The 27103-nt window shown below is 38.7% G+C and overlaps 1 protein-coding gene across 2 annotated transcripts in view; it reads right to left on the reverse strand.

Moving 5' to 3' along the window:
• Positions 1–2583: 2583 nt before the first annotated feature.
• BTBD3 (BTB domain containing 3) overlaps positions 2584–27103 on the reverse strand; it is a 34345-nt gene continuing 9825 nt past the window's right edge. Inside the window, exons 2-5 of one of the 2 annotated variants that reach the window (XM_028113023.2) lie at positions 11557–11824; positions 10962–11052; positions 10264–10382; positions 2584–6998 (exon numbers count right to left, since the gene is read on the reverse strand). In XM_028113023.2, the coding sequence (XP_027968824.1) occupies positions 5966–6998; positions 10264–10382; positions 10962–11052; positions 11557–11699 (1386 nt within the window). In that variant the 5' untranslated portion in view covers positions 11700–11824 and the 3' untranslated portion in view covers positions 2584–5965. Of the gene's footprint in view, positions 6999–10263; positions 10383–10961; positions 11053–11556; positions 12029–27103 lie in introns of those variants that run through there. The other variant, XM_028113022.2, reaches the window with a different exon arrangement.

The raw sequence follows: 27103 nt of genomic DNA on the forward strand, positions 1-27103 counted from the left end.
TCCTCCACATGTCCCTTTGCTTAAGCCACGCTGAGCTGTTGCCTTTCTGCTCTGCTGTTTCTCTTCTAGAATTCCCTTCACTCTTCCCTGCCCCCTCCAACTGGCATCACCAGCCTTGACTAGATAATTCTAATGCATCCTTCAACACCCCAGCTCAAGCGTTATCTCTTCTCCCACTGATCTGGATGCCCTTTGCAGTGCTCCAGGAGGAGCCAAGGTATTTCTCTCCTACCCTGTAGGGGCCCCTCAAAATGTGAATGACAGATGGCGGCGGCAGCATATGGAAGCTTGCTGATGGGCAGTTTCTCAGGCCTCAACTCAGACCTACCCAATCAGAATTTCTGGGGATAGAGCCTCGCAATTCATGATTCTTCTGCATGCTGAGGGTGAAGCAGCACAGCCCTGGACCTTTTGAGAGCACATACCACATCTTACTGGGTCTCTGACTCCCCAGGATCTCTCTTACTGACTGGGATAAAGCAAAGGATCAATAAATGGTCAATGGGTGAATGAACAGTGGGTTAATCTTTTGATTCATTAAACCTTACGTCTTTTATCTAGGAAACATGGAGTATTCCATCAATGCCTCCAAATATTCTTAAGAATTGGAATTTGTCTTTAATTTTGAATTGGCTAGGGCATTTTGGCACTATTCTTAGGGGCAATGAAATAATTTAAAGTTTAGGGCTGATCAAAAGCACAAAAAATGCACAGTGTCTCTCAAAAGTACATTTTTATGTATTCTACTGTACAGCAGGTGGTACCCTCTGCTTCAAGCTCTGAAAGATTTGCAGCTTTCCTTAAATTGTCTTTCTTTTGACTATTTTTTGAATATAGTTTAGGAAGGAAAATGCAAATTGTACAGCCACGGTAAAGACTGCTCCATATCAAAATATCTCAGGTTCTCTGGTTTCTCACAACAGTCTTTATGCTATCTGCTGCTTGGAAAGCTTTCTTGCAGCACTTTATGCTAAAATTAAGAAAGCTACTAGCAGGACTTGTTTTTCAACTTTTTTCAGGTATAATTTCACTCCTCTAAAACAAACTGATCTAAGACATAGTCTGTTAAATATAAACTGCTCACCAACGTCATAAACAACAACAAAAAAAGTGCCTGAATTTTGAAATAATTTCTGGCACTGTTGTTCCACAAAGGGAAAAAGGATACCATTCTTCAGGTCTGACACAAAGCCTCTCCTGCCTTCGTAGCAGTTAGACTGGTTACTACCAAAACCAGCTTAAAGAGAAATCAGTTGGAGCAAACTACCACCAAAGTGCTGATAGTTGAATAGATCACTTGAATCACATCCAGTACACAAAAGGTTAGACAAAGTAAAGAGCAGGTGTTTTGTTTAACTATTTATCTTGAGGTTAAGGACTTTATAGATGGCAGAATATAAAATTGCATCTGCTAGTAAAACTGCTGTCCGATGGTCATCAACATGAACGGGCAAACAGAAAACAAGGGTCGTAAGATTAGAGTTGGCGTTGATGGGAATTACATCTCCCCTGCCATGCTCCCTCTAAAAAGGCTTAAGAGAGGGAGCAGAGAGGGGAGATGCCCAAGTTAGAGATGCAACCAAAGGTTCTTCAGCAACTGATCTATGCTGCTAGTGGCTTATGCTGCTTGGTGTGGGACCAGGTCAACCATGTCTTCCAACTCTTCCTCACCAATACTTCCATCTCACCCACAGGGCAGTATTTTGATTGAGGTCTTTTCACCAGTGCTTAAGGTGGTTATATTATGAAATAACTGAGGGAATTCTATTTTTGAAAAATTTCCCCAGTTTTTTGTTTTGCTAGATGATATATTTTAAAAGGTGGAGAATGACATGAAGTGTTGAGCAAAGGGAGTAGTTGGTCAATAAATGTAAATGGCTCAGAAAAAGATGTTGAAATGTATTAATTCGAAATCGAAAGTGTAGTCAACTTCCATCGACACATCTCAAAGGTGCCCAGAGTCCTACTCTAATGAATACTTAGGGTAACCACAGGTTTCCAGGGCCACTTGCTTGTTTCGGCCTCTACGTTTCATACGATTTAGTTCCTCAAGAGTACTTTCCTCCTTTCTATTTTTTCCCAAGTTTAAGTTCATGGCTTTTGTAGGCAAGGCATCGAGTCCACAGGGAGAAGGGTATAATTTCCGTAACAGGTTGATCCTGGGTGCCAACAAAGGAGGATCATTTCCAATTGTTTTGGGATACTGAAAACAACCACATGTGGATTAAGTTTAAATAGCAACTGAGAAAACAGCTGACTTTCCTGGATTAAAGACCTTTGCAATTTAGGTTGTATCTGTAATTAAGCTGATTAGAATGAGTATTTCCAGTTTATTCTCTGGAATAATTCCAAAAATCCTCTGAGCAGGTATGCTACAGAGGCTGAACAGATGAAGTGATTAAACAAATATATGCCCGTGTATATATAATTATGTATGAATGTGTGTGCGTGTGTGTATATGTATTACTTGATATGGACAAATATAATGGAAAAGTAGCTGAGCACATAAAAACTATATTCAAAATTCTCATATGACATTTATTTTTTTCATTCAGAGACTTAAGCTAGTATAACAAAGCAGGAACAAGCAGCACTGGTTACATCTAAAGCTAGATGTGATTCAGTATCCACACCCCCTTAGTACAGCCATATCCACAGATATGTGAGCGACTATAGCATCAGAATGCCAGCAAAGCATGAGTTCCATATAGGGAATATAAATGCACCCATTCACTTCCTCTCATTAACTTCACAGTCAGGCTTTGAACAATGCGATTGATTAACATATTCATTGTTCTCCTATGCTTTTGCCTCAAATTTTTACATCTTTAGGGATCAAAGATTATCTGAATACTTAGCAAACAAATGCTCCTGCAAAACCATCTCTGTAAAATGCAGTGGCACCAAAAGGGCCAGAATGGATTTTTTATTGTTTCAAGGGACCTACAAAAATGCTAAGGAAAACAAATCTATGAACCAGTTTTATTTTTATTTGCATTTAACATGATTATACACATTCATGTGTCTAACAAGATCTGCACTGTTACATTAAAAATACAGTACAATAACATTCAACATGAGGTACTTCATATTTATATATTTTTCCTTCATAAATAATGCTGTAAGCTACTAAATTCAAGCACTCTGATGCACAAGTGCTAGTGTCTTGAATCAGCCGAGCTTATTTAAACACCTTAAAAAACAAAAAGACAGTTCAGTGCAATAATTATGTAGAAATTAGACCATTTACTTAAATACTATATTAAGATATGCTTAAAGAATGTTACATTAGAACGGCTAGCCTAGTTCCCCTTTATCCCCAGTATGAACAACAACAAAGACTGCCAGGTATATTGGGAAAAGCATCTACAGAGTATTCTGTTTAATAAAGTTGTGTTTATACACTAGAGTTGCCTGCCTTGTCAGAACAATGGTTTCTAGTTTTAAAAGCTACAAAATTCGAGATTACCAAAGAAAATAAAGCAAGCATGTTAGCTTTCACTCCATGTTGTTGAAAATGCAAAAAGGGAGAACAGGATTTAAAATACAAAATTTCTTATTCTAAATACAATTTTCAAATTTAACCCACAGCTCTCGACACCAGCCAACCGGGTGGTGGACATGTCTTCTCTTTTTTAGCTAATGGTGATTAACATAAAACCAAGCTCTCATACCCCCAGTGTACAGGATCTCTCTCGGCTTTCCCCCAGCAGTTCCCTACTCATGTGGAGGGCATCTTGCTAACAGGAGCACTGACAGTGAGCGTTACTGAATGAACAATCTTCACTCTAAGGTTATCACACCCACCTCAACAATCTGAGATGATGACATTAGTGCTAAATCAAGTTTCTTCTCCTCTGGCTTAAAAATGAGTGCCTTCTAATCAGGTATACAGCCTACCAATTTGCATGGTAGCTATGAGTTACTGAAATGTTTCATCACAATTTAAAAGCAAAATCCTTTATAGCAGTGTTTTTTAAATTGAAAACATACCTTTATTTCATAGATACTTTGCCAAAACTACTGTCATCTTCCTAATAAGAAATAATTGTTAGATAATTTTGGAAAGTTGTCCTGGGAGTACTCATCAACAATCACCAGTAACAGCTTTTGATCATCTATGCTAACAGGCATAGGTAATGGCAAACATGATTAAAACATTTCCCATAATCCAGTGTTCTCCTCCACCAGGGAAGCCAGCCAAAAGCAACAAACCCACATCTACGGGGGGGAAAAGGTGGCCCAGAAGCACAGTGAATAAGATAAGGGTAGTCACTTCCTGGGGCCTTGCTAAGGCCAGCAGGGGGACCATTTCTGTCCCACCTCTTACTGGCCAGGCAGGGAGGAGACAATTCCTGAGTCGGCAAACACACTTGCATGCACATGGACGTGCACGGACGCCCACGACGCGCACACACCCACCCACCCCAGGACTAACCCCTGGCTCCAGACAAGCCAGCTTGGGACTCGCAGAGCAGGAGAAGGAGGCGGCCAGGGACCACACTCTGGGTGGTGGGGGAAGCCATCTCAGGATCATGCTGAGCAGAAAAGCTGCCCAGAAACACATGGATGCTTCAACTGGAAGTGAACACACTGGACACTACCAGGGTCACAGGCACAAAACCATCACAAGCCATCACTGAAGGAGAATTTTGGGATGAGCTTTTCCCTCCTTTGTTTACATTAACCATGTACAAATAAGAGGGCTGGATGTGATGCTGATGAAGTGAATATTAGGTACAATCAAGTATATCGCTCCAGACCTTTTTTTTTTAAAACCCTGCAGGCGTTTATTGGCACTTCAAGGATGGCCAAAGGCCAAATTCTAGCAGTCTAGGAACAGGACATAATTATAATTAACGAAGAAGATAGTATGTGGTCAAAGTAGATCAGATGAAGTGTATTTTTGATTTAAAAAAAGAAAAATCAATGAATAAAAGTATCTTATTACATTAACATGTAGTGCTACAAAGCTAATTGTTACTCCATACATCTGAAGAACTGTTTGGTCCTCTTTTCATGGGAAAAAGGGAGTAAGAATTCTATATAGTATAACTTACAAAAACAAGCAAACAGTGGGGATCAGAAGCAAAGTGGGGAGAAGACTGGCTTTTTCAAACGGTGTATTCTATTATGCCATGAAATAAACTATTTGTAGAATGGGACTTTTTAAGGTCTCCTTTATAAGCTGTTTTAGTTTAAATTAATAGGCCTGTGATTTTTCCCTATTGACAATAAAAATGTGTAATTTAGTTAGTTCTAAAAGAAGCATCTGTATTGCAATAGTTTGTCTTCTAAACTAAAAGAATAAAAACCTGCTTGTAGTAGGTCATGGCCTAAGCGAACATCCCATTTCCTGTTTTCCTATTTTACAAGGATACTTTGCAGTGTTTAACATTTAACAATCTTATGAATTTAGGATTGAAGAAAAAATAATGCCCAGAGTAAAAATGAAATAAGAGCTAAACATAACTACTGCCTACTTTCTAAATTATTACTTATGAAGCAAAACTTCTTTCAAAATTGTACACTGAGGTTTACCTGTAATTTGGGGTGGGGGTTCTCTTTAAAAATAACTCTTATCATTATTTTAGAGTATTTATTTCTATGTCAAAATAAAGCCCTAAAGGAAATTCAGGGTGATCCTGAAAATTTTAAAAGGGACAAAACTGGGAGGTCAGTGGCACAGTTGGAAAAGAGCACAAATTCTTCCCAGGTGTATAGACGCAACTCTAAAAACCACAAAGCCTTAATAAGAACTTGGCTCTTTTAAGCATATAGTTAAAAGCTGAATGCTGCATTTTTGCCTGTACATAATTAAAAGGCTGAAAGAAATCAGAAACTGCCTACAGCTTCGTTCATTACGAATTACCTGCGCTGATCACGTATCTGCAGATGAGCTAAGCATCAAGCGAGTGGGAACCAGATGTGCACCTCAGAGCTCACACTGCTTCGGGAGGGGTTTTCAAGCATAGAATATGAGTTCCGGGATCTGCCCACCCTGCACCCCAGTGCCATTGGTGCTATCCGAGGAGCACTGGAACTGGACAGTCACCTTGCCACACTGAACTTCCGTCATGCCTTCCTGTCCGAAGTAGCTGAGTTCATTGCCATCCAGTACCACGCTGGCTGTGTAGAAGGTGTCTGGCTCAATCTGCACTGGGTACTCAAACCACACGGGGAAGGTATTGCTGGAGCCATCTGAGAAGTACTTGCTCAAGTTCTGCCCTAGAACAACGCCCTGCCGCTTGAGTTCAATCTTGGCGCTGTACTCCGCAGAGCCACAGCTGGAGCCATACAGCCCAAAGCCAGCGATGAACACTCTCTTATCAACTGCAAACTGGATGCTGTCACAGCGGCCCCGGTAGCGCCACTGGTTGCTCCGGTAGGCACATGACTGGAAGCGGTGACAGCGCTGGGGGACGAGGCCTTTGCGGGCTTTACTCACAAACTGCAACTCGGGTTTCTTGGCTGCAGTGTACCAGAGGAAAATGTCATTGGTCTCATTGAGAGTTAAAACTCCAGACTGGGCAGCACCGTTTGCAAAATCGTCTAGGGCCATCGTGGGGATGCGGATCAAGTAAAGTGCCTTTCCGAGGACCTTGCGTTTATTTTCAATGCTCAAAGCTAGATCCTGCCGCTGGCATTCCACTTCAGCCCAGTTGAGAGCTGCCTCAAAAACCACAATTTCTTTGGCATTCAGAGTTTCCCTGCGGAGGATACTTTCTAGCGTCTGGAAGTCGATATCGCAGAATCCCTCAGACTTGAGAGCTAACTCAGCCTGGGCATCGATCACCTCCCAGCAACGCTGGGTCAGGTCCGGCTCCTCAAACAGGCAGCTCTGGGAAAGAAGCACACAGGCATTCTTGGCGCTCAGGCTGGTCTCCAGGAAATTAACGCAGGCGCGGGCGAGGTGAGGGACGATGTACTTTTTGGCAGCATAAAGAGTGGCCAGCACTGTGTCAGCAGCCAAGTCAATTTCATCACAATAGATATATCTGAAAGACAGCACACAGCATATAAATGGAATTTTCACAAAACGAGCGTGTCCAGCAAGAAAAGATGCAACTACTTTCAAGTTAGTTCCAAGAGAATCATCTTATGTGACAGTTATTACAAAAATGATTAGGGAGTAAAGAAACATCTGAAATATGTTCATAAACTATTAATATTTCAACTCAGCAGTAAGTCTGTATAATTAAAGACATTAACTTTGTGTTACCATTCTATCCTCTATTTTATAACCTGCATTCAATGTCTTCTCAAAAAAACAAGATACTAGAACTGTTTGAAAAAAAAACTGTGTATCAGAGTTAGTATTAACAAAAAAAAAGGGGAAAAATTTCTGTTAAATACACCATATTTTATTTAATCAAATAATCATCTCTGAGCGCCTGTGTGGCTCAGTCAGTTAAGCATCTGCCTTCGGCTCAGGTCATGATCCAGGGGTTCTGGGATCGAGTCCAGAGGGCCCCGTGTCCTGTCTGGCTCCCTGCTCTGCGGGGAGCCTGTCCCTCTCCACACCCCCTTGTGTTCTCTCTCTCTCATTCAAATAAATAAAATAAACTCTTAAAAAAAATAATCTCCTTATATTTCAGAAGTGCTCTCTCTCTCTCTCTATATATATACATAGTTTTATTTTAAAATTTTCTGTACATTCAGATAGAAACAAATGCCTTTAATACTATGTTGGCAATGATTACACCTTAATTCTTTTAACTAAGTATGACTTGAATTTTCGCTAAACACAAAATAAAACCTGAGATTAAGAAAGATATTTTTCAAGTAGTTCTAAGTTCAACAGATTATCATCTATGGATTTCAAAATTATCTTCCAGTTGCCTTTACATAGAATCCAACATAGGCTTTGTATCTGGCTTTTTTTTCTTTTTAAACTCTAAATTCTTTCTTCTCTCCTCCCCACATTTCTTCTACCTTCAGAATTAAAGAATGTTATTATTTCTGGATATATTTAAATAAAAGACAAAAGCAAGAAAGCCCAAATATGCACTATTTTTATGATTCTATAAAGTATCCCTATGTCAGGAGATAAAACACTTCTTGGTAATTTGGGGGGATTGTGGCAGTCTCCCAATATGGTATGTAAAAGCAAAAATCATCTGCTTCTTTTAGATTGCCATGGATGAGTATAAGAAAGAGTCAGTGAGAACTACATATAGGTGAAAAATACATTCTGATAACACTTAACTTAATTTTTTCCAGTTAAAGCTAAGGTGTTTAGCTACTTGCTGTGAAGTTTTCCTTTAGTTACTCTATTTTAACTCAGTGAAACACATATAAGAAAAGATTAGTAATGGCTTCTGCAAAGAGAGTAAAAAACCCCAGTGATGATAAGAAAAATGTCTACAATCACAAATGAACCCTCATTTTTGCTCCCAGGAAGCTCTTTCTCTTCTGATAGGCTAAGCCATATACCACTGGCCAAGACTGACTCACATGATACCAGCAGCTCAGTGATGCTCTGACCTGAGAACCAGGACGATGGCAAAGAATCTGGAACAAGGTCAGCACCTTGTGGCTCTTACCCTGGAACTGTCAAGTGAGCGCTCTTCCCTTTTTCTCGACAATTCCCTTTCTAGGAATACTGGCTACTCAGCCATACAACGCAGTTGTCTGGAAAAACTGGCCTCCACTATCGGTGGCGACAGTGCAGTCCTGATCAACTATGGCCCAACGGCAAACGGCACCCTACTACATTTCTGATTCTTACCACTTTTGGTGGACTGCATGTATAATTTTAAAAAGCTGTATTGAGATAGATTCTAGGTAATACATTTTTAAGAAAAGATGCAAATGGAATGACTTGGGTGAAATGTAATTCTGTAATTCTACTCGTGTTCCTTAATTACGTATCTCTCTGGCTGAAACAACACAACACTCTGCTGGACTGCAGTGCAGTCAAAATGCTGAACCAGTGTTCGCGTTCTCCTCTGCGAGAGACAATGTCAAACGTACAAAGCTCACTTGACTGGAAAACAAAACAAAACAAAAACCTTCCCAGGTAAAACTGGTTTCTGTACATGTATCTCTAAAAGATTAGAAAGGTCACTAAATGTTGGTTATTTCGAAGTGGTGAATTAGTTTACCTTTTGGTACTTCACATGCTCACTTATCTTTAATTTCCCTATTTCCCACTGTGAAAGTTTCAGCCAGATGCAATTAGATTTCAAAACTACAACATAAATAAAGAATACTTTTAAGTTCTACAATTAACTGCAGTACTTAATTTTCAGTAGGAGCAGTCAATAAATATCTCGCAACCTTTTAACCATTTGTGGGATTATCGTCCAACCTGTTGACACAATAATTTTTTTAACAAACATTTATTCTAGGGAACCAAAATCCCTACAGCAGTAGATAACCTTGGACTCTGGATATACCCGGTGTGCTAGAAGAAGGATTGAACAAAAATCGTAAAACATTATTTGAAATAATCACTGCATGTTAATCACAGGGTAGACTATCACACTGTCCGGCAGCAGTGCACATCAGAGAAGCGGATTCTATTTAGCTGGTCAACATGTACTGGATTCTGAAAAAGACCTATGAGATAGAAAACTATTTTTTAAATAAGTATATGTCTTACAGCTTTGCATTTTTATACTACCAATTAAAGTTTTCCTATAAAAATACATATAAAACTATAGAAAACTATTCATCTCAAAAATGTCTCCTCTACTATCAAAAAGCAAATGCTTCTTTATTTTTGAGAAATGGTATCTGATTTTATGTAAGAGTATGCACATGTACGTATGGGCAAATATCAGATTATTTTAACACAGCAAGTTTTACATTTGCTGACAGGAAACAGTAACTTCTAGAAAACCGAGAAATCTCTTAACTAGTGGTACTTAAACAAGGTATATTATTTCTGGAATTGTGAAACAAAAATATAATTTGTGTCTTTAGAGACTCCTTCATACACAATGCTGTCAGAGAGAACATGCACTATTAAATAATCCTGCATGAGAAAGTTGTTTCTCTTTGATTGTGAGTCGTTAAAAATCAAATCACTATCCATGCCACTTGCTCCCAAATACCATGCCAAGGTGTATGATAAACGCCTGCACCATTCCACATACTTTCCCCCCGGAAAGATGCACAGTAGTTTTCTCCAAAAACCATTTACAAGGTAAGCAGCACCCTCTTTCTTCATCAGTCTCCCTTTCTTGTATTTAACTGAGAAACCAGCAGAGCACAAACACAGCATAAACTCTTTCCAAACAAACAAACGATGCTTACTTCAGCATAGCGAGAAAAGCAGCAGGTTCGACATCTGGTATACGGATTTCATCTTTGTCCTCAGCAAGTTCTCCGTAAAACATTGCATGGAACACAGAGCTCCCAACAGCTAAAACATACTGTGGAGAAAGGGAAATCTTATTTCATACACTAAACTGAAAGCATTTTCGGTAAATCAGTCCAGAAAAACAACTCTAAGCAATCAGGGTTTAGTGGACGTGGAGCACCTACACCTGCGCTTTCTTCAAAGCCAAGGGACAGTGTTTATCTTGCCGTGAAAAGAGAAGATAGATATTCACGCAAGTCAGTCTTTATGGTGCTAACTACCTCAAGGCTTTAAGAGATTAATGTCTAAGTTCCCTCATTACAAAATAAATAAATAAAATAAAAGCTTATCTAACCAATTTCTAGGGGAAGGGTAAACATGACTTTTCTAACCTGTCGCAACAACTTCCCATGACTGGAGAGTTAGGAGGGCATGTTTTTGTGTGGGACGTAAAGCAGGATAGAAAGAAACAAAGGAAAAAAAAAATAAGTGTGGCCAAGACTCTTTGGAGAGGCTGTGCCTTCTCTGTGATGGGTGAAACGCGCACTGCCTGCCATCGGCAAGCTGCCCACCCCAACCAACTTTCAGGCTTATGGAGAGGGTCCCTCTTTGTAAATCTCAGCATTAAACCAGTAATGCAGCTGTTGCTTACTTTGTGTCCTGGCAACCGCTGAGTCCCACCTGGTGGCCCAACCACAAAATGTACATCTGCCATCAAATCATTATTGAACATCACTGCATTTCTATAAACAGAGGCAATTCATTAATGCACAGCAGCCAGCAGTTTTAACACCCCCTCCCCAACATACAAAACCCACAAAAGATTCACAAGCTAAGCAAGTTTAGTAACTTCAGGGTAAAACTACAAATCAAGATTCCAACTAAACAACTATCTGTGATCATTGCAAACACATGGGAAGTAACTAAAGTTAAAAAAAACCCAATGAAAAAGTTATTGAAACTTTTCACTAGATTAAGGACAAATAGAAGGTTTCTATCTCCAAACCTTCCATGGTCAGTAGACACAAGCCTGTCACTTAAATGTCACAGCTTGCAAAAACATTTTTATCTAAGAGGAAAACAGCTGTACTATTTTGGAAAAGATAAAAGGCAGTTTTCCATTACCGATAAAGCTTCTGGGAAAAGAGGAAACACAGACTTATGTTAAAATACATTACAGGTTGTACAAAAGCAGAAACTTCAACACAGGAAAACTTTTAAAGCAAATATGCTGGCTGGGCACTTACCTTTCTCGAATGGTGGGGTAGAGACCCTGCCAGTTTGGGGCCGGAATAAGGTTGTTGTTACTGAGATTCTGCTGGTGGTACTGCTGGACAGTGGTGCTGCTGGAGTTGGCTGGTTTTTTACGCGGGAATATATCAGCAGCCATCTTCTTCTTCTTTTTAGTCTTCAAGGTGATTATTTCATAACAAACTGGGGGCAACTTGCTGCCGCTGCTGCTGCTGCTGGTATTTGTCTTCTTCGAGCTTTTCTTGGACCTATTTTTTACTGTCTCTGGAAGCATCAAGAAGAAGGTGAGACATTTCATGTTCTTTTCCTTGTCATCTACCATGAGTACAGTATGTCTCTCTTTATAGCTAGATAGCCCAAATTGGTGCAAACATCAAGGAAAAGAGGCTGGCACGAGCCAAGATGTTAACAGAAACCAACAAGCTGCTATTTTGCTTCTTTTCTCAGCCGGACAAGGTGACCTTTTCACTATGTTGAATAGAAACTGGCTTTAAGTTTTATCCAGTACTGGGTCTGCTAAATACATCTCCATCATGATTCCTATTTCTCTTATTTGCTCATAAAGATAACCCAGTTTCCTAGATCACCTGAAAATGCTACACTGAGCGAAGATGACAGGCAGCGAGCTGTCGCACTTGTTTTCTGAATTAGGTTAGCAAGATGTGCTGGAGCCGAGCGAGTCTGTTCAGCCGGCTGAAGTTGTGTGGTGAATGGATGGGAGGAGAGTAGGTATTACAGCCCTGCAGATGGAGTCAGACAGCCAGTGCTCAGAGCCAATAGCTGAAGTCACCAATCATGATTGGACCAAGCAAAACAGTGACACCTATTGTAACATGCAGAGCTCTGATATTAAAGGAACAGCAGTGGCATTCTGTTGTCGCCAGTATTACTGCATATTAAAATAAGATAAACAACCTATGAAATAGATCTGCAAACAGGAAAGGAACAGTTTGTGCTCACAAATTTCTCTTCAGTAGATGTACATTTTTATTTCCCCAGTTAAACAAGCAGGACCAATTAACAAAGGGTAGAGACTGATATCTACTCTGTATTTCTAGTAAAATCTTTATCCCGGCAGCATTTAGTTTCAAATACTTCAAACAAAATCCTCCTTTCTTCCCGCTAAAAGGGATTATTAATAGCTAAACCATACTAAACAACACACTTATTACAGCTTAATGGAAAGGAATGCTGTTTTTCTTTTTCCAGCTCTTTGAATGCACATTATATAGTCTAGTGCAAAAGAAGAGAGATGAGGTCATGTGTTCATTTTACCTCCCCACATTATCTAGTTCCTATGATGATTTTGACAGGAGTCCCAGATCAGAAAATACTTTTCAATTAGACTAAGATTATACCAGTAGGTTTAGCTGCACTGAAGCAAATTTTAGATATAAAAAATAAGATTCAAATTAGACAAATCTGTATTTAAAGGTTATAATTCCCTGAAAATATGTCAGATGGGCCCTGCTCAGGATCTCAAAATCCAACCTAAATGTTATGGCTACATTTAACTTGTCATAATTTTATTTTATTTTAAAGATTTTATTTATTTGAGAGAGAAAGAATGAGAGAGCACGAGAGGGAAGAGGGTCAGAGGGAGAAGCAGACTCCCTGCTGAGCAGGGAGCCCGATGTGGGACTCAATCCCGGGACTCCGGGATCATGACCTGAGCCGAAGGCAGTCACTTAACTAACTGAGCCACCCAGGCGCCCCTAACTTGTCATAATTTTAAAGAATATAATCCACAACTTCTAACACAAAACCAGTAATAAGGCTATTCATGATAAATGGTCTGATGCTGCTTAGTTAAAATGCAAACAGGTTCTCTCTGCTTTGAATCAGACTATCCACTACTACGTATGTGGTTTTTATGGATCTCCCAACAATTTCTAGCTTTGTTGAGCAAGAAAAAACAAAACACCTGCTACAGGCTCCACACATGCTTATTTATTTCTAAAGAGGGACTAATGAGGAGATTTAATCTCACCCCTATCTATCTGGATTCCTCTCATTGGTTCCAAGTGCAGCACCCATTTGCTCCCCCCGCCCGCCCCCGTCCCCCAGACCTAATGCAGCCTTCATGGCCACAGCCCTGCTTGTGACACAGCATTCATCTGAATAATGAGCACCCGACAGAGCGAGGACTCAACAAATGCACTATGCTGGTTATTATAACTAACAATCTACTGAGGAGAACACACTGAAATCAAACTTTGAATCCCTGGGACCCTAAATCATGAGACAGCCAAGGAATATCCTCTTTATTGTCATCATTACTCTTAAAACTGCAAAGCCAGTACAAGACAGGCTATATATATAGAAGAGAACCAACGGTCTTTACCACAAGGCTATTCATCCCTGTTTTAGATGGACCCTGAAGTGCTGCTTATTGGTTACAAATATTGTGTGTTCCCAATCACAGGGCTACCATACACACACACACACACACACACACACACACACACACACACACACCCTTTCAAATCACACAATGATAGAGAGAGACAGAATAGTTTTTAAGAGTATGTGGTGAAAAGTATGAAAGAGGAACACATGTGTGCTACTCAACTTCCTGACACCAACCTCCTAGGAAAACCCCCATGACAGGGAGGTCCTTCTGACGAGGATTAGTCTCATACATTTCAGGTCAGACAGCGATCAATTAGACTGGAAACGGAAATGAGCTGCTTTGAGACAGACATACTAATAATTGTCAAATGGACAGATAAAATACTAAAAGCACAAAAAGTAGATGCAAGAAATTAGAAGGCTTTGTGGCTTTTATTCATTTCACATGCAGTTCAACACCTTTTACCAAGAAAGCCTCGAACAAACACTGTTCCTATACCACTAATTAATAACAAGTGCACGCAATAGCTTAAGAAAAAAAAAAGATATGTTTTAGAACATGTTTTTTCTGAAATTAAAGGTTTTAGGTATTTGGAAAATTAAGTTCTGTGGAAAAGCTTGAATATACCAGTTACATGAAGCACTGCTCATTCTGAATCCCCTAGAACAACGCTGCAAAGAGGGGCACTGTCACTCGGGAAATGTGGGGACTCAGGAGTCTGGCTGTTTTAAAGATATGTTCTAAAATACAAAAAGTAATCCAATTAAAAAAATTTAAATGGCATTTGAATTTTAATTTTTGTAGCCAATTTGAAAAGCATGAAAATGTTAATAAAACCAAGACATGGAAAACTTCCTGAGAGCTTCGTTTTCCTACCATGGTTTTAAAAGACAGGTAACATAAAGCCCTTGCGACTGAGAGTGTGGCCCTTGGCCCAGCAGCAGCGGCACCACCCAGGAACCTGCTAGAAGTCCAGAAACTCACCCAGAGTCTGGATCAGAAGTGCATCTTAACAAGACCCTCTAGGCAATCTGTATGACATTCAAGTTTGGGAAAGTCTCACGTAAGATTAAAATAAAGAAGGTTACCCGGTCTCCCAGTGATCCAGTATCAACATCTGGAGCCACGTTTCGCATTCAGTTATCAAGTGAATGAAGAAATAATTCAAAATAATTAATTTGGTTTGGTCACAAAACTTAACCTTGATGTCTTACTCTGAAATTCTTCCAATCAGGCCCTAAATGTCAAAATTCTAGGATTCAGGTGTGTGGATAGCCAACCAAGAGGCCTCAAAATATTTTTTGAAAAAGAAGCTCAAGCTCAAATTATTATTTTTTTTAAAGATATTTTTATTTATTCATTCAGGCCCAGAGATACAGAGAGAGAGAGAATACGAGCAGGGCGGGAGAAGCAGAGGGAGAGAGGGCATCAGGCTTCCTGCACAGCAGGGAGCCCGACACGGGGCTCGATCCCAGGACCCTGGGATCATGACCTGAGCAGAAGGCAGACGCTTAACAACTGAGCCACCCAGGCACGCCAAGCTCAGGTTACTTCATAGGAAAACAACAGAGATCATTTTAGTGGGAAAAGTAAAGGATTAAAGAATGCCAAGTGTGAAACAGATGAACCACTTAATATATTTTTTGAAATAATCTACTTCACAATTCTATTTCAAAAAATTAGTATTGCGGCACAGCAAAACTAGCAATCAAGTAATGTGGTTCAGTCCTGGCTCAGCCACAAAAAATTGATTGTGTGTGTGTGTGTGTGTGTGTGTGTGTGTGTGTGTGTTGAAGGGGAGTCTGACAAATCATTTAGCTTTTAAGGGCATCAAGTTCCTCAGCTACAATATGAAGAGGTTCTCTAGAATAGATGAATGTTTCTCAATCTTTACCTTGAATCCTCAGTAAGAAATGTATTTTATATTCAGACTCAGTACTAGCACGCACACACACACCCACCCACCCACAAATGGAAATGTTCACAAAACAAAAACTCTTAGCATGTTATGATAATACAGATATTTTCTATCTTATTTTTCTCTTTTCTTTTTAATGTTGGTCTTGATTCATTCCACTGATTTCATAAGCACAGTTTAAGTAATACTGGTCTAGATGATTTCTAATAGCTTTCAAGGTTTAACATTCCAGGGTAGTTTTCTATCAAGAACTTGGACTAAGGGGAAGAAGGCAATGGCTGCATCAACAAATGGCTTACACAACTGGAAGTGTGCATTTATTTTCCTGGGAAGAGGAGCCACAGTTATTATCTGTCTTTCAGGGTAATCCATGACCCAGAGCACAATAAATATTATGAAAATTTAAGATTGATTTGAATATGCAAGATATTTCTATCACTTTCCCCCTCTGCTTTCATATCTATAGTCTATTTCATTAACACACAAACTATGGCTTCTTTCCCCCACTGAAATTAAACATAAAGAGTTAAAACTCCATCTATTGAATCTGCAACCCAAAAACATTCCCCACTAGGCTGAAGGGTAGATAAATAAAGGATTCCAGCCCGAAATGTATTTTCATATTTCACTCTAAAATTTCTTTTCAACTGGCATTGTATCATTTGTTCTTATACCTCCTGAATTTTAAAGCTGTTATGAGACATGTTAATCTGCCCTAATAAAGTAAATTGATCAAGAAGCCCATTTATCTTTTATGAAGTACATATGTATCCCTCACTTTCTGAAAGTTCATGTTATGCACTTTGCTTTTATGAAAGACCTACATTAATACTGTTTTCACCAGCTAAAGGAAATCCAAAGAATTTTTGCTTTTATGAAAAAAGCAAAAATAGCATTCAGCATGTTTTGCAGTGAGCCATTAGAGGCAGCACACATCCCGAGAAAAGTGGCACCACCAAGCTCCTTCCCCGGGAACTACACTCAGCATCAGGATGCCATAGCTTTGCCATAGCATCTATGCTTTATCTTGATTTATTTTGTGCATCCATTAGCAAGATGTGTCCTAAAATATCAGAAAAGCCAAAAAGAGGTTATTTTTTGGGTCTGGGAACACTCAAAACTTTTTCCAAATAAAGTAATGGTAATTGCTTCTTTATGCCATTTTGACTTAAAAAAGATTTCACAGGTACACTGTACTTTTGGATAGCAGGGGAAACCTGTACTTAAAATTCAACACGCTGATCTTGCAGCGTGTTAGGTGATTGGCATACAATAGTGAGCAAGATTAGGAACCAACCTTAAGAGGTTAGCTAGTCACAGTGGGTTTCAGATGATTTTTACAATTGTCAGAAATTTCAACCATCTTTATCTCTATTCATTAAATTTCCAATAATAACAAAATTATCAGCAGAATTTAAGCTCACTTCGATCATCTTCTTCACCACTGGAAGGTCTGCCAGACATCCCTCTTTATTTAGCAGAATCCTGTACATTCAGTGTGGGGACTTGAATGAGGTTTGGAGTTGAAAGGGACTCTAGAAATTATTTAATACAACTCTGCACAGATAAGGTGACTAGGTGTCCAGAAGGGACTTGTGAATGGTTAAGCAGTGGAGCAGTGTCTGGACTAGAATGCAGATTTCCAGACTGGTTGCCTAATTTTGGCTGTTCCACTCATTCTAATTTCCATCCACAGTTAATTACCCCACATTTTTACACAATGCTTTATCGTCATACTTCTGATCTTATTTATTTATTTATTTATTTAAGATTTTATTTATTTGAGAGAGAGAGAATGAGAGATAGAGAGCACGAGAGGGAAGAGGGTCAGAGGGAGAAGCAGACTCCCCGCTGAGCAGGGAGCCCGATGCGGGACTCAATCCAGGGACTCCAGGATCATGACCTGAGCCGAAGGCAGCCGCTTAACCGACTGAGCCACCCAGGCGCCCCTGATCTACTTTAAAAGAAAAAAAAAACATATGCAAAACTTACAGATATGAAAACCATGAACATATATGCTCCGCACCCTGCAGGAAGAATTCTAGGACACTTTCTGGAGAGATATGGAGAGGAACTGTAACAGGAAGAACAAAGATGCCTAGCAGCCATGAAGAAGCTGCTCAAAAACAGAAGAGGCTTGGCCAGGTAAAAGCTGGAAAACCCAGGCACTCATGATTTATACCAACAAATCCTATGTCAACAACTAACAATGATGGCAAATCTTGTTTAACTTGCTCTAATTCTGAACTTCTTGTCTGGACTTGTATATAGTTTACCACAAGATACCTAAACAGTTGCAGAGCGAGGTTAACTGAGGTTTAAACAAGGTAGGGTAGACTGTGGAAATGAGTATCACTTCCAAAAATTACTGACAGACCATCACAGAGGAGAGTAATTTTAATTTAACCTGAGAAGTCACGATGGAATAGTGTTTTGTTTTTGCTTACTTTTCAGCAGTGAACAAAAGTTACGCTTGTGATTTAGGAGATAAAAAAGATAAGCAACAAAATGTTGGCAGTCCTTAAAATAGCAAGAGCTGCTGGAAAAGACTATATGCTTTCTAAATTTAGAAATAAATATGGAGTCAAGCATTGGCAGCACGGTATAGTGAAAAAAAGCAAGAGCCAACAAAAAGTGACCTTAAGGTTATTTAATATCCACGAGCCTTGTTTTTTTCATCTGCCAAATGGGATAATTATACCCATTCAACCCTCTTAGGTTCACTGTGAAGGCAAGATTACACGTTTGTGAAAGCATTTTGATAAAAGTTGAAAACACTTTGCAAAGATAAGCTTTCACTATTAGTAACAATTGTACCCAAAGCAGGAAACATTTATGATGTAATCTTCCAAAACAACAAAAACCCAAAGATTAACCTGGCACTCCCTACCCTTTATAATCTTCCAGGCTTCACAACTACTGACATTTCACCCCATCTGCAGGCTTGCTCTGGCCTCACTCACAGGCCAAGAAGGGCCTAGGTTGCTGAGGATCTTGCTGGTATTTTGCAGGTGAGGTTCAGTGTGTTGTTGTAAGATGTGTGTTGTACCCTGTGATCAGGTCCCCACCTGATGTGCAAATCTGCACCTGAAACCCCTACTCTAGGCTGGCTGTCCGCCTGACTTCGAACCTGTGAGAGCACCTCCTGGCAGATGCTCTGCTGTACCCACTTTCGGAGAGCCCAAAGCTGCAAGCCGTCCATCTGTGGAGCATGTAGTAATGTCTAGACTAGCAACTCAACTTGGCTTCTCTCAACAATGACCGAGTTTTAACTGTGGCACCAAGGGTGATAACTAAGACAAGTATTTGGGCCTGGCATACCTCACTGCTGGCTGGAAGGACGAGGCTCATGGACAGTTTCACGAAGTCATTTCCTTTTCATCACACAGAGCTCCCGTTAATCTTAAATTGTACTTTAAAATGGGAAAATATGCCCAAAGGTAGAATGTGACTATTCCTTGAAGGCAGGAGCAAGGAGTCTTTTAAAAATCCTGTATGGTATTTAACATGATATTTGATGCTTATAAGCTGTGTCGGAGGCACTTGTTTGGGATACTAAACACCTCATCTAAATCCCAAGTCATTCTCTATCATATGTTAAATGAGGTGATCTTGAGAAGGAACAGTATATAAAATTTACCATGAGATACTCTAAAGATAGCTATTTAAAGGACTACTATGAATTCTTTTGTAAAGTTTAAGATATTTTGGTAAACAAGGTAATCAATTCCTAATTTTTGTATACTCTAGATGATCTCCTAGTAAATTTCCTCTTGTGTAAAAGTGTTGATTACATAATCTCTTATTTTTTCCAATTCTATAGTTTTCTAGGATTAAGAAATCTGTATGTTTGGCAGGAATACTGATTTAATATGGTTTTCTTTATATTTTAATGTTATGATTATAACCAATACCCAACAAAAACTATGTACATACATATGTGCCATATTTTATTGATTACTAACCTCTCCCCCATTTTAACATCTCTGAAATTAGGTTTATCTTATAATTGATGGCATCTCATGAGTACAAGTACTAGGACTTTTTCTTCCCTTTCTTCTTGGTAAAATAATAGCATATCTTACAACTGATGGCACCTTATGGTCAGTGAAATAAGATAAAAAATATATAATTCAACAGAAAGGTCTCTCTTCTTTAGGTTAATTATTCCCCTAACCAGGCAAGATGGCAGCTTAGAATTCTGGCTCAACTACATTAGAATAACTGAGTTTTCATTAAATAGTCATTTGATAAAGTATACAATCACAATTCTCAAATGAAACTGCTACTATGACAACCGGTGATATGGTAGAAAGTCTAAATGGAAATTCCAAAATGAGAATCTCCATTGGTAAGTGTTCCAGCGTTAATACAATGCATTTCTTTTTTTTTTTTTTAATACAAGTATTTCTAACATTTTCTCATGATGCACAACTAACAAAAGCCTATTAATTCTCTGGGTAGTATTTTATACTGATATTTTATCAGTCAATCAAAGATTAACTAATAACAACACTATATACACATTAAACCTGGAGCTAAAGGACTCCTTAGAAATTATTTTCAAACAAATAGATCTATATTAAAATGTTAGTTTAAGAGGCAGAAATATTATTACCATAATACAATGATCCCATTATATGTATGACTTTCACCTAGGTACTTAAAAACAATTTATCCAAAGAAAAGTAAAATCAGGGTTTAGAAAGTCTCTTCTGAGCAGGCCAGAAGGGAGACTACTGATCCAACAGGGGACATTAATCCTACTGGAAATGCTAGAATGGAGTAACTTTGCTGTTGCCTCTCCAGGTTGGTTGTTGGCTTCAGCTGACAGAAAAAACTGTGTGCTAGTCAAAGAAAAACATTTTTTCACAGATTATTATTTTTTTTTTTTTATTTTAGCGGGTGCTATTTTTTCCCCTGATATTAGGAATAACCAAAAACATTTCCACCATCAGATCATTAAGAAAAAACCCAAAGCTCTTCATTAAGGGTTAACTAAACTTAACTAAAGAATTCCTTGCTCTATTAGGAAAGTCATTCTTTTCCAATAAGGACATGGAATGGGACAATGCTCAAACCACCAGATACTGTATATCAATACTGGTAATTAGTGACATAAATATCACAGACCAATTTCCCCAACATCCACATATTAGTTAAAAAAGCTCTACAAGATTAAAAAAAAAAGATAACCAAATACAAGTCATCTAAATATGTGTTGTGCCCTTCATCACGATAGAGTGCTTACAAATGAATACTGCTTTCCAATCAATGGACCAACTACCTCCTGAAACACTTGAAGTAATGATATGCATTATCTTAGGTTTAAAATTTTTATCACTGTGAAGTGAACAGGATAGGTTTGGTAAAGGCAAGGCTGGGGGAGGTGGGAGGGGCTTTTATTTCTTATTTTAACAAAATTCACGTAGAGAAAAAAACCAGTTACCAATTGGACGATTTGGTCCTCATAATAAACACATCCACACAAGGGCTCAAATAATGAAATGCCTTCTTTCACTTTTACAATGTATGTGACTAGAATAAAATATAGTTATATTAAGCAAACAGTGCAAGATCTAAAAATAAGAAATCTGCTCCACTGAGACAAATTGTGCTATGGGAAAATACAAATTCATGTGAAGTTATACAATGCATCTGCACACCCAATTTCTAACTTATCTTTTCTGGAGCAGAGACCACCAAATGAAAATGAAAAAGGCACATATATTTCTAAACTAAGTCACAAAAATTCTTCCTAACAAAAAATTCAAGTAGAATCAGAAGCCTTTGTGACAGAGGATTATTATAGAAACCAACTTCTGGCATAAACTCAAAGTAAAGTCTGTTCTAAATCCAAATTTAAAAAATTAGGTTTTATGCTACTTTTAATTACCTTTAAAGTATACAATTCCCCAAGACTGTTGTGAAGGACACAATATAAAGGCACACTGTCTTATAAAGGTTGGCAAAACCTTAACTATATCAACACCAAGTAACATTCAGAGATGGCTTCCATTTGCTGCAGAAAATAATTATTTGGCACTGATGAAGTACTCCCTTGTTGTTTCCATCCCTCATGCTGTTGTCATCGTAATAAAAGTTGAGAAGGTTCTGTACTTAGTTTCACTGCATGTGCCAGAACTAAGAAAATAAGGTATTTCAAACAAAAATTCAATTCTAATATATATTCAGCAAGCATTTCTTTTTTTAATTAAGAACTACTATATAAGTAGGTCAGTACTTGAACTGCCCAGAGGTACAGAATAAAATAATTTAATTGCTCATAAAATAATGCTCAAATGAGTCTCACTTAGAAAGTCAGAAGTATTTATAAGAATGTTTTTAAATTCGGGTTTCCCTACTCTGCATCACAAAACAGGCAGACAGTATTTACCTATCTTAACTATAAAGAGATTAAAGATTAATGAACATTCAAATCCAAATATATCCTCAACGTGTGGCAATTCAACTGTTACTTTTTTGTTTTTTAAATAACATAACACCATTTCACCACAGTTCAGAGCTACATGGACCCATACAAGGTCTATGGTGATGATGATGATGAACCAAAGGAAAAGCAGTCTCTGAAGATGGTGATCAAAATTTACAGGAGTTAGATATCTGCATAAGCATTTTACTAGACAGCTATAGGGATGCCATGATCCACTAAGAGTTCAGTAGAGGAGACTTGATGTATTTCTCATAAAATTTAAAATAAAGCACCAAAAAGGAAACAAAAAGAAATATTTACTAGGTGGTGTGTGGCCAAGTTTTAACCAACCACTCTGTGCTGCTCTTCCTAATGAAGTACCATGTGAAACAAGGATGGGTCAGTCTCTTCTGCTCCACCAGTATGTCAGGACTGCAAACCAAGGGTCTATCCAGGGAGAAAGGAAGAAATTCTGTCTCACCTTTCTCAGAGAGAGGAGTCACATGGTTTGCAATGCATTTTGAATTGCCATGACCTGGCTGTGAGCTCTCAATCTTGTCCTCTTCATGTGCTCACCTAGCAAACAAGACTATTCCCATACTGCAAATGAGCCTGTTGCCTCTTGCCATCCTCACTGCTCTTTCTTCCCTACAAATTTACCTACCGGAAGCCTATCCATTCTTCATAATGCAGCCCAAAGACACCTCAACAAGGAAGATTTCCTGTGCTTAGAGACTCTCCATGCAGCACCTTCTCACATTTCCTCCTGCCTTACGTGGTCTGATGAGACTGAGTTTTCTGACGGCTGCATCTTCGCATCTCCTAGTAAGAGCTAACAGCACCACACCCACACCTGGCTTTCAATCCTTATGTTAACAGGAAGGATCGAGTCCAACACGTCCAAGTCCATCTAGAACCCTAGAGTGCATTTATGGAGTGCAACTGTTCCTGGGTTTAAAATGGTCTGAAACTGAGGCCTATGATGTTTCTAGCTGCCTGAACTGCAGATTTATGTGAGGTACAGTGGTAAAGAACCTAGACATCTATTAAATGTGTCCTGAGGCTCTCCTGAACATGTCTAAGCACAAATGTGGTTCTGTAATATTGCATTCATCTTGCAGCTAGGCCAACTGACAATGCTAAAGTTCCACTTAAAACAAGTCCCCACATGTGTTTAAAGCAAGGCTTTGCTTCACTAGAAGTCTAAAACTTACTGTAGTAGACATTCACATATTCGAAGTGTGGGTTAACCACAAGCAAGACCCAGTTACTAGGACAAAGCTGCCTTTATCAACTAGTCTCAATTCATGGTCTGGCGTATTTATTATAGCACCAGTAGAGAATTTTAGTGATTTAATGAACTGGAAAGGATAATAAATTCTCAGCAATTCACATGAAAGGAAGAAAGCAGTCATATGAATAATCTAAAAAAATAGGTAATTAAAGAGACTTTTGCTTTGAAATGCATTTTGTCTGTACTTAACACTGAAAGGATAAATTTCCACTACATTAGACACACCCAATCTTCAAAGTAATAAAACAGGCCTGTGTGTACAGGGCACAGTGTATGAACAGTCTGGAAACTCACGCCTACATGGCAAACAAACCACAGTGCCAGGGATGAGCAATGTCACTACAGAGCGTGAGCACAAGTGGAAAAGTGCACTTTTTACATGTGTCCATTTCCATGTCATCCTTTACTAAGAACCAAAAAAGTGTTTGATTTTTTCCCCAAAATAAAGAATTCTCAACTTCTGTCTATATATTCTCTTACATTGGAGTAAGAATAAAGGAAAATGGTAACATCAATAGTGCAATAGCTGAATATCTTCTCCCTGGCTTGCAAAGTCTCTTGCATGTTAATAAAGGAAACTTTTACCACCAGCAATGATTTTAAAAATCATTAGTAGTGTTGATGATGTTAACAAACTTATAAAGCAATGGTTTGAATTGTGTGCTGGCAAAAAAATAAAAAATAACTTGAATTTCCAAATAAAATGGCTATAAAAATGTATTTTTTTAGAAGGTGGGATAAGGCAAATATATTGTTTTGTGCCTGTTGTTCAAAGTATGCATGAATTTAAGGTATGAGGCATCTTAAGCAGTTTTGAAATGCACCAGTCAAAAAGTATCTGAAGTAAGTAGAAGTGACTGCAGCCTTCAGAAACCTCCTACTAACACCTGGTAGTAGCGATGCATAACCAAAACCCTCATGAGAGGAGCCATCTCCCCAAATAGAAAAGGGAGGGTTCACTCCAGAAGCTCCAAAAGAACTGGTCCATAGCCTGGATCTGTGACTCTTTTCACTATTGATGCTGCTGGTTCCCAAGCCACCTGAAGTGAATGAAGATCACTCCAGGGGATCCTCAACAGCCAAAGGGAACATGCAATGAAGGACCAGTCAAATCGACTTTCTTTCCCCATTCCTCCCGGCCCACACCTGGGGAATGGGAGGATTTATGTGGGGAATGGGAGGATTTAGGAACAGTGGTAAAACAGCTTCCATGAATGCAGATTAGCTATTGTGCATTCCTTTGCCATAATCAATGTACTGTTTCATGGGGGAATCTCTGGGAGATGTAGCAGTAAAAACTGTTGATTTAATTAAACCCTGACCCTTGAGCACGTATCTTTTTAATATTCTGTGTGATGAAATGGGAAGTACCCCTAAAGAATTTCTAGTGAAATAGAGAATGGTTGCCTTGAGAAAAAAATACTCATGCAATTGTGTTAGAGCTGAACGAGCCACTTTTTTCATGGAATACCACTGTACTTGACAAAATTTGCCAAATATGCTTTATGACACTTAAATAGCTGACATCTTCTCAAAATGAAGTGAGAGTGTCACTTCAAACAAAAAAACAAAACCATCGCCAATGATAAAATTCAAACATTCAGGCAAAAACGAAAATTTCAGGAATCTTGATTATACCACCATGAGTTTGAGTTTGATAGCTCCCAACACTCAAAGACTGTTTCTGAGAAGATTGGTGAGGATATTAAATGAATGTAATTTTAAAATACTGTATAATGAAACATAACATTTGAAAGATTTGCATAACTCATTGAACTGTTTTCTAATGACAATGCAATTACATTACAAAATCATGCACAGGGGAAAAAATGCTCTATTTGAAGTACAAGACAGACCAATGGAATTCAGTGTAACAGGAGTACAGCAAGTTCACTGATGGTTTTAGATTTCACATGGCAATTAACCTTTAAAAAAACTACCATTCAAATTTTGACAAGGTATCAAAGAATATTCACAATTATATGAAAAGGCTATTAAAATCTCCTTCCTAAAAAAAAAAAAAAAAAAGTCTCCTTCCTTTCCCATCTACCTATCTGGGAGAAGAGATTCTTGTCATATGATTCGACCCAAAACATACATACATACATTCATTCATTCATTTTTTAAAGATTTAATTTATTTGTCAGAGAGAGAGAGCGCACACAAGCCAGGGTAAAAACAGGCTCCCTGCTGAGCAAAGAGCCCAATGTGGGACTCGATCCCAGGACCCTGGGATCAAGACATGATCATGATCATGCTGAAGGCAGATGCTTAATCGATTGAGCCACCCAGGTGTCCCACATTTACTTATTTTTAAACACAATACATAAGATTTTTCTTTGCTTTCATTTCTACTCCAATAAATAACAAGAGATATAACCCCTGTAAACAAAATTTCTCTGGGCTTCTCTAAATAAGAGTATAAGAATCCTGAGACCAAAAAGTATGAGAACCACTGGCACCCGCCTAACATCATAAGGAGTTTGGATTTTATTGTAAGAATGATTGGTGGTCAGCCCTCAGAGGTTTTTAACAAAGGTTTTTTTAACATAGCAGCCTTTTGGTTTTATTCTTCTAGAAAACAGTAATTCCTAGAGCATAATTCTCAACTACTCATTCCAAAAAAATTTTTTTGCACATTAGGTAGGTAGAAAACACAAGAGAAACAAAGCAATCTCTGCCACAAAAATTAAGAGCAAAAAAGTAATATTCTATTTGTTCTATGACCCTGTTTGGCACCCTATTAGCTTTGCCCCAACCTCACAAAATTCACAGAGCATGAGGTACAAGATTTATCAACTGATACCTTCTTGGAAGACTTTAAATAAGAGAAAAAATTAAATGGAATTTGACAACTGTCCTTAGAAGCTTCACTTAATTTTAGCAGTAAGAAAGATGCAGATGTGTCTCCCTGATAATCTGCTTTCTCCTATAGCACATTTTCTTAGGAGAATTAGAAGTAGCAGCCTCTGCTGTCCCCCCCCAAGGTAAGCATGGCTGCCAACGTGAAGAAAATTTGCTGTTCACTTTCTCCCTTCATTTAAAGACAGACACATTTGGGGCGCCCGGGTGGCTCAGTTGGTTAAGCGACTGCCTTCGGCTCAGGTCATGATCCTGGAGTTCCGGGATCGAGTCCCACGTCAGGCTCCCTGCTGAGCAAGGAGTCTGCTTCTCCCTCTGAACGTCTTCCCTCTCATGCTCTCTATCTCTCATTCTCTCTCTTTCAAATAAAAATAAAATCTTTAAAAATAAATAAATAAATAAAGACAGACACATTTGGTTAAAACCTGCCTCTCTCACACTAATTTAATACCCATGTATTATGTATACATAGTACAATATTAGGTTTTACAGAATACCAAAATCTTTGTAACATATTAAGTAGTAGAAAATAGTTTGTTGGAAATAAAGTTCAGGTTAGGACTTTGCTTAAGTCCAAAGGAAATACTCATCTACCAGCAATAATTTTTCATTTAAAAATAGCCTTGACTGGGGCACCTGGCTAGCTCAGTTGGTGGAGCATGCATGATGTCAGGGTTGTGAGT

The sequence above is a fragment of the Eumetopias jubatus genome, unplaced genomic scaffold, assembly GCF_037043125.1.
Source record: "Eumetopias jubatus isolate StellerSeaLion01/CBP00866 unplaced genomic scaffold, mEumJub1_p1.0 scaffold_9, whole genome shotgun sequence".
NCBI lineage: Eukaryota > Metazoa > Chordata > Mammalia > Carnivora > Otariidae > Eumetopias > Eumetopias jubatus.